Consider the following 7955-nt stretch of genomic DNA (forward strand, 5'->3'; position numbering starts at 1 on the left):
AGACGAAGAGATGGAGAAAAAAAGAAGAGAAGCGACAAGATTTTTAGAAAGTCCTGTGCAAAATCTCATTTTTCATCAACCGACGAGTGTATAATCTCCAACCTTGAGGACAAGGTTGATTTCAAAGCGGGTGAAATGTTACATGCCTAGATGGATCCCGCTATGATAGAATAAATTAGTTTAGATTTAGGATATGTCAGATCTTTGAAGATCTGTTTATTGGATTGCTTGTACGATATATTAGGCAAGTAAAGTGAATTAAGTAACTAGAATTGATTTGGATACTAGCCAAGATTAGATTAGTCTTTATTTAGTTATTTCCATTATTATCATAAGATCTTTCTAGTTCTTTCATTCTTTCTATGTTTATCGCTTGAGTGTTTTATGTAAACACTCATTTGCTTATCTATAATTTAGTGAAGAAATTAATAGAATTGTGTCTTTTTGCACAAAGGAGGGCTGATCTTCCCTCTAAGAAGATCAATCACATTACAAACCATTCGGGTTCCTAACAGCTTATCGATCAGAGGTCCACCACAATCAACCTCCGACTTGTTCTTTGCAGTTCCGGCTACACCACAAAGTAATCAGCAGTACAGAACACACGAAAGAATGCCATCAACCAAGGGTCTAGATTCACCCATGGCGAAGTATCTCAAAACCTGAACTCTGCCAAGGTAAAATGAGGAGTTGAGTCAGACAGGGCAAGTCAATGATTGACGCAGTTTATTTTTCTCTAACTTGGGCGAATCATTGTAGCTGTTATTGACTTGGAAGGAGATGCATTGGACCATCTTAAGAACCCGACCAAGGCAAATGGTAGTCACTCAACAAATGATCCGAGAAGTTAATAAACAGTTCAACAAACCCTAAAAGAAATTGGATAGACCTGGTCCTAAAAGCTTTACTCTAATTAGTTTCTACATTATAATAAACTACACTCTAGAATAATTAGAACTATACATCACATCACCATCATCATTTTTAAAGAGAGTGACCACAGGAAGGCCAGAGTCTGAAAACCAGACAGAATCTATACAAAATAAGTGATTGGCCCCATATACACTATAATATAGGAGATTATCCAAAGTTAATCATACACATTATTCCAAAGTTCAACATACACAGTCTTTAACCAAAGAACTGTGGACAAACCCAACAGCAATCCTTGTTATCAAGGACCCAAAATCAACTCGAGAAGAACTTGGCCTCTTTCTACTGAATCTTAGAACAAGGAATGAAATACCTACAGATAAAGGAAACCCGCTTAGGAATCGGCAAGAATCCACCATTAACAAAGCTCAGTCGCCAACTTTAATCCCTTTGATCGATACCCATAAATGAAAAATTGAATATACAGATCACCCTCTCCATCTCTCCGGAGAATTGAATCTCAGGAACAATCCTGAATAGCATCGAACACATCGCCATAGTTTTCAGCAGATGAACCCGACATGCACCTCTCCACACCCTCGTCGAACAGCATCTCTTGGGCACGGCATTCGTGGCTGCAGAACGCTTTCTCACCTCTGAAAGATTTGGAGAACCATTCATTAGACTCTGAGTCCTTAAAATTCATAAACTAAAGGAGATCTATGTTAGTATGTAGAAATGTCTAGAGAGATTAAATAAATCAGGAAGTGAAAGAGATATATACATGGGTGGGAGAATATCATATCCATGTGAAACGCAACCTCTTGTCCTTGTGAAATGCTATCTAAATAGCTAAAAATGATCCAACACAAAGGAGAACCAGTGTTGGTTAACACTAACCCCTGTAAGCTCATGAAACAGAACAGTCCAAATTGAAATTTTAGATGTAGATTTCGAACCCATTACAGAATAAACCATCTAAGGCATTAGAGTCAACAGTTCCACTATGTATTACAGTTACATAATGATTGAGTGCTAGTTTATTTATAAGACAATGAAACTGATACTGATAATATTTCAAGAAATTTGTACAAAAATTAGTGCAGGAATGAATTCTATCCAATGAAATGAACCCTTCATCTCAAGCGAAAACCACATTTTTTTTAAAATTCAGGTGGTTACTATACATACAAATCTAGAGCAAAATATTCTTAATCAGACAAGAAATTCATGGATCAAGTGGTCACGAGCAATGTACATAAGAAACAATGAAAACCCAATTAATGTTTCTAATGGAGTTTAACATATGAGAAAGTAATCAAATATAAATTTACATAGTACTATAGAATGAAAAAATGATTTATGCAGAAAAATGAACTACACCTACCTGTACATGTAAATGTCCTTTCCCTGCCCAAGATTTTTTTTGCACAAATAGCAGAAACTCAAGAAATTGTCCGAGGGATAACTCGGGAGATCATTGAAGAAACAATTCTCCTCCTTCCAAGAGCCAGGAAACCCAACACCGCAACTTTCGATGATGACATTGTCAAAGATATGAGTAGTTTTCGGGTTCGGACCGTGGGAGATCACACAAGTATAATCCTCCGAGAGCTCTATCTCGCTTGCCGAAAGACAACCAGTGAAAACTTGAGGAGAAATGGCCATTTGACAACCGAAATCCGTAGAGCCTAACAGGGTTTTCTTTGCAGAGGAAGGAGATAAATCATGGGACAAAGAACCCGATAGAGAATTGAGAGTGTTGCTACCAAAATCGAGGGAGGATTGAGGAGATGGGGTTGGGGAAATTGAAGAGCGTGGGAGAGGAGGGATTTGGATCTTTAGTTGTGATCCAAACAAAACCATTCTACCCTCTGGTTTGGATAATTTATTGTCTTTATTTCCGTCGATAAGAGAATCAACAATACCAAGTCCAACATATCTTGAATCTGATTTTTCCCAAGGGTGTTTTTTTTCAATGCAAGCTTGTGGGGATTTAGGACTCCTATCAAGCCAGAAGGGATTTCCAATACTAAAAAATGGCTTGCTATCTAGTATTGAAGTTGGGCTCATAACAGATTCAGAATCTGAAAAACCTTTTGCAGAAAACCCAGTAAACAACTTTGGAGAACTGAAAAAAGAGGATGTGGGTTTGTTGTATCCAACATTTGGAGATGAGAGAGGGCTTTGATCAGCCATTAGACCTTGTTTGGTGCTTACTCCTCTAGACCTCTTTCTCAGCATAGTTTCTTTTTATCCTGACTCAGAAGCTTTATATCTCTCTGCAAATCAATAAACCCAATATCAAATTCCTTTCTTTACTTTCTCAAAACCTCAACCAAGCTCATGTAAAGAAACTCATGTGAGAAACTAAAGGTAAGACTATTGAAAACCCAAACCCAAAAAGACCAGAAAAAATCTTTCCTAAAAGATAAAATATTCAAACAAAATCAGGTATAACAAACTCATAACCCATAATCATGAAAAGGAAGTTTTTTTAAAAAAAAAACAAGAGATCACATGAGAAAAAGGTGAGAACCAAGACCAAAATCAAATGCAGAATACATGCAAAATCAAATACCCAAACTAGGAAATACAGTTCTATGAGAGAAAAAAATAAAATCAATGAGGTCCTTTTTGGATTGCAAGAAATTTAGAGAAAAGTTGGAAAAGAAAAAAATTCCTAAAATTTCATACTTATTTTACATACAAAAAAGAAAACTTGAACCAAACCTATTGAATTTTTATTTAGAGAGGCCTCCAATTTATGATGATTCACTCTAAATTAACCATGATCACATTATTTTCCTCAAAATTATGGAAAGAAAAAAAAATTCCTATTAGAAATTTTTTTCTTGCAATCCAAACAGAGCTTGGGAAGAGGGAATGAGATAAAAAAATACACAAATGTAAATGGATTAAACTCACCTCAACTGATTTAAGATTCTCTTTAAGTGCTCATCAACCAGAGAGCACCTTCTCTGACCTGTTTCATTTCTTCTCTATTAAACTTGCTCAGTTTCAAAGCTTTACAACACAAAGGTAAGATCTTTAAGACTAAACAAAAAGAGAATTGACAATGGAACCCCAAATCCCATAAAGCAAAAGAAAGTCCAACTAAATCACTTGAAAAAATTTCCTCACCCCTTTACCAACAGATACACCCACCAATCAAAACCCACAAACAATCAAGACCCTTGAACAAATCCAGACATTAAAGAGGCCTGTATATCAACAGAGAAATGAAAAGTACTCATTTTAAAAAGTGGGTTTTCTTATTTACTCCTCTTTTTCATCAACAGAAATCCCTCCCCATCAAAACCCACAAGTAAATCCCAAACAAAGCAAGTATAAGGGGAGAGGATATAAAGGAGATTATTGCTTGGGAATCAGAGAGTTGGGTGGGTTTTCTATAATAATACCATTATGTAGAAAGATGAAGTGAAAAACTTTGCTTCTTTTTTGGGCAAAATGGGACTTCTCATTAGCTATTTTTGACCCTTTGCAGACACAACTGTTCTCTATGCTGCAAAGTTACTTGTTTTGGCGTTCTGGCATGCATCACTGAATGCGAATATAAACGCACATACAGAGAGAGAAAGAGTGACGATAGCCTACGTTCATTTTTGCCACCTCTACAATTTATTAACCACACTCCTTCCCTACTGAATTTTACCCTTTAAAAATAGGTAAATGATTCATTTGTCCCCTTTTCTGCTCTAGGCAGCCCCTTTTAGAGTAAAAGAGTAATCATAAATACACTATAGAGGGTTGTTCAAGGGAAGAAAAGGGGACGAAAATATCACCTATACAGATGAAACAGGCTCGGCTCGGCTCGGCTAGTTGAAACTTGAAACCCAGTTGGATGGAGTGTTTTCTAGCGGGCCAAGACAATGTATAGATAAGATCGTTTTGAATGGGAAATGATATTTCCACCCTTTTCTCAGAATTTCCAAATCTATCTTTTGTCATTTAGTACATTTTCACCCCTCTTGTTTGTCTTTTTTGGAAGGTAAAGTCGTATTAAAAAAAGACAAATAAAATGGGGTGGAAATATGCAACGTCCCAAATTTATATTCTAATCTATAATACCATGGAAATGATATATTCACCCCACTTTTTTTTACTTGGGACAGCCACCTCTTGTTAAGAGGGTAGTTATAAAGACACTAGACTGGGCTGTCCCATGTCCTTTAAAAATGGGTTATAAGCTATAACTGATACAAATATTCAGGCCCAAAAGATTTTACTTTTCAAATCGGACAGCCTTATAACAAGTCGTGTAGTAAAGAAAAGATTAGATGATTTATAGGAGATTGTATATGCTGTGTCACCTGTGTGAAGTCCAATATTTTTCAGGAAGCACTCTGGGGGGCCCACTTCATAGGATGATCCAAACCGTTCATCTGTTAAGGCCATAACGTAAAGAAGATGCACCCAATAGATGATTTCCACAGGTTGATCCTAGCCCTCCGATGTGTAGAGGGGTTGCACATTATTGTAAGCTCTAGAGATCAGAGGGTTAGGATCATCCTGTGGATATGGGTTTCAACCTATTTAAGTTGTGGCCCAACAAAGGAACAGTTTGGATCATCCTATAAAGTGGGTCCATTTTACTTTTTCTAAATTACTGGACTTCATGATTACGCCACATATAAAAACTCAATGAATAGAACTTTGGTTTTAAATATTGCAATACATTGACTGATATATCAATGAATATTGATAGATATCCGAGGGAGTCCGATATTTTCAAACAGATGTGATAGGCTTTGAGATAACAACGATAATGTATCTAACTTAGCTGCAATATATGAATTAATTTTATTTTATATTTTATTTATTAATATTTACATGACCCAATCTACCATGCAACACATCTAATGATTCGATGATCCCTGATTGGGAAGAAGAAGGGTCAGCCAGCCGATACACAGAAAAAGAAGAAATTTTATTCATTTCAATCACTATATTTGTTTGAAAAATGATCTCAAATAATCTTCATTCGTGATTAGTGTGAACTTAACAAACTCATAATATTATCTTGCACCATGATTGATTAGCAAGAAAAGAGCAAAAGATTCTTTCGAATTTTTGGTACATGAAAGACGCCCCTTCCGTGTACTACTAAGATCTTTCTGAAAACATTAGTAAGACAACTGTTGATGATGATGCATTTCCTTATAAAGAGCTGTTTATTCCTTACGGCCTTGTTTGATGTGGTATACTAACCAATCTATCTTTGCTTTGAAAGCCTATGCCATGACTTCTTTGATTTGTAGGGCGGGGGAAAGAGGGTCAGAGATGTATGTTCCCAAGCACCCGGGGACATTTGTGGGGAAGGGGCTCCTTCCCCTTTCTTTCCGGGGAAAAGTTTCTTGAAATTTTTTTCTTTCCACGATTTAGCAGGAAATAATATGTTTGTGCAATGAATGATTAATTAAGATCGAAAACTCCTCATGTTCAGATTTTTTTGATGATACAAACTATTCACTTGTTGGATGCTAATATAGATGACCCATGACTAAGTAACCAATTAATTAGGACATTTTTGGAAAAGTAAACCCTCATATCCTGTGTGAAACAACCAGTTACTCCAAAAGCTTAAGCTGTTGGAGAAGGTGTTATTAAATCTCTTATTACACTCCCACTCACGTATATATGGTCCCTCTTTTTTAAGTTTGGCCGGCACGTGGCACATGTGGCCCTGCTTTTGGGTTTGGACATTGCATGTGGATCTTTGCTATTGATGAGGTTTGAAATTAGGACATTTTGCTCTGGTACCATGTGAAACAACGAGTTGCTCCAAAAGCTTATGCTGTTGGATTTGCTAGGGACCATCGCAGAAGGCGTTTAGCAGGCAGGCTGCCGCATGAGAGAGCAGCCAGTCTCAGATTTTGTCTTACTCATTTAACCCCTACATTTAATTTTTAAAAAATAAGTTTATTTAAAAAAATTCACATAATTCAAAAAATACAAGTACTTTTTAAGGTCATTGATATTGGCACTACCGTGTTTTAATAATTGCACTAACTCATCCTGTCTTTTCTCTTTTAAACAGCTGTCAAGAGTTATTATAATTCCCCAAAAGCTTTTCAGAAGCCAATTAAAACAGAAAAGACAAGCCTGAGTTTGTGCGATTATGAAAATATCGTAGTGCCAATATGAGTAGCCATTTGAATTATTCAGATTTTTTAAAGTTTAAAATGGGGCACAAAAATTCTCAAGAATTTTGTAAATGAGAGAGAGAGAGAGAGAGAGAGAGAGAGAGAGAGAGAGAGAGCATTTAATTTGAAAAAATAGTTTATTTCAGAAAATGATATCGGGACAACCTTGTTTCAATAATTACAGAACATGATTTCGGGACAACCTTGTTCTAATAAACTCAGCTTGTCATTCTTTTCTTATTGGTTTGTGAGAGCTATTTGGGGACTGTAATAAACTAATAATTTTCGACAGTTCTTTAAATAATATAAGACAAGATAGGCCAGTGACTCAGTGCAATTATTAAAACATGGTTGTGCTGATATCATTTCCCAAATAAAAATACGAGAATTTCGTATGGGAAATGTTATCAGCAGTACTGTATTTTGATGATGGCACTCCTCACTTTATTAAAAGTACAGTATGGCCTGCACCATAGGATGATCTAAACCGTCCATTAGATGGGCCACAGCCTAAATAGGTTGTTCCCCAAAAATTATTTCCGTAGGTTGATCCTAACCTTCCGATCTGATTGTTAGAGGATTGATCCTAACCCTCTATAGATCATAGGATTAGTATCCTAACCCTCTGTAGATCAGAGGGTTTCTATAGAGGGTTAGGATCAACCTATGGAAATAATTTTTGGGGCACAATCTATTTAGGCTGTGGCTCATCTAATGGACGGTTTGGATCATCCTATGGTGCCAGCCATACCGTACTTTTAATAAAGTGAGGAGTGCGGTCATCAAAATACAGTAGTGCTGATAACATTTTCCTTTCTTACGCTCAATTTTTTTTTTTTGAGAGAGAGAGAGAGAGAGAGAGATCATACTTGGCTCGGCGCAAAGCCGAATCGAGTGAAAAAGGGAAAGTTCACG

The 7955-nt window shown here is 36.4% G+C and overlaps 1 protein-coding gene across 1 annotated transcript; it reads right to left on the reverse strand.

The window, feature by feature from the left end:
- Positions 1 to 1014: 1014 nt before the first annotated feature.
- Positions 1015 to 4416, reverse strand: LOC143887545 (FCS-Like Zinc finger 8-like). Its single transcript, XM_077391630.1, has 3 exons — positions 3802 to 4416; positions 2261 to 3155; positions 1015 to 1529 (listed from the first exon to the last, which is right to left on the reverse strand). Exons 2-3 carry the CDS (start codon positions 3115 to 3117, stop codon positions 1394 to 1396), a joined length of 993 nt encoding a protein of 330 aa, XP_077247745.1. The 5' UTR covers positions 3118 to 3155; positions 3802 to 4416; the 3' UTR covers positions 1015 to 1393.
- Positions 4417 to 7955: the final 3539 nt, after the last annotated feature.

The sequence above is a fragment of the Tasmannia lanceolata genome, unplaced genomic scaffold (assembly GCF_043159265.1).
Source record: "Tasmannia lanceolata isolate RefF3 unplaced genomic scaffold, GAP_Taslan_0.1 ptg000012l, whole genome shotgun sequence".
In the NCBI taxonomy this organism is placed as follows: domain Eukaryota; kingdom Viridiplantae; phylum Streptophyta; class Magnoliopsida; order Canellales; family Winteraceae; genus Tasmannia; species Tasmannia lanceolata.

Coding starts and splice junctions, on each gene's coding strand:
- LOC143887545 (XM_077391630.1), bottom strand. CDS start 3,117: ATGCTGAGAAAGAGGTCTAGAGGAGTAAGCACCAAACAAGGTCTAATG. Junction 1,530..2,260: donor AAGGACATTTACATGTACAG/GTAGGTGTAGTT, acceptor CAAATCTTTCAG/AGGTGAGAAAGCGTTCTGCA.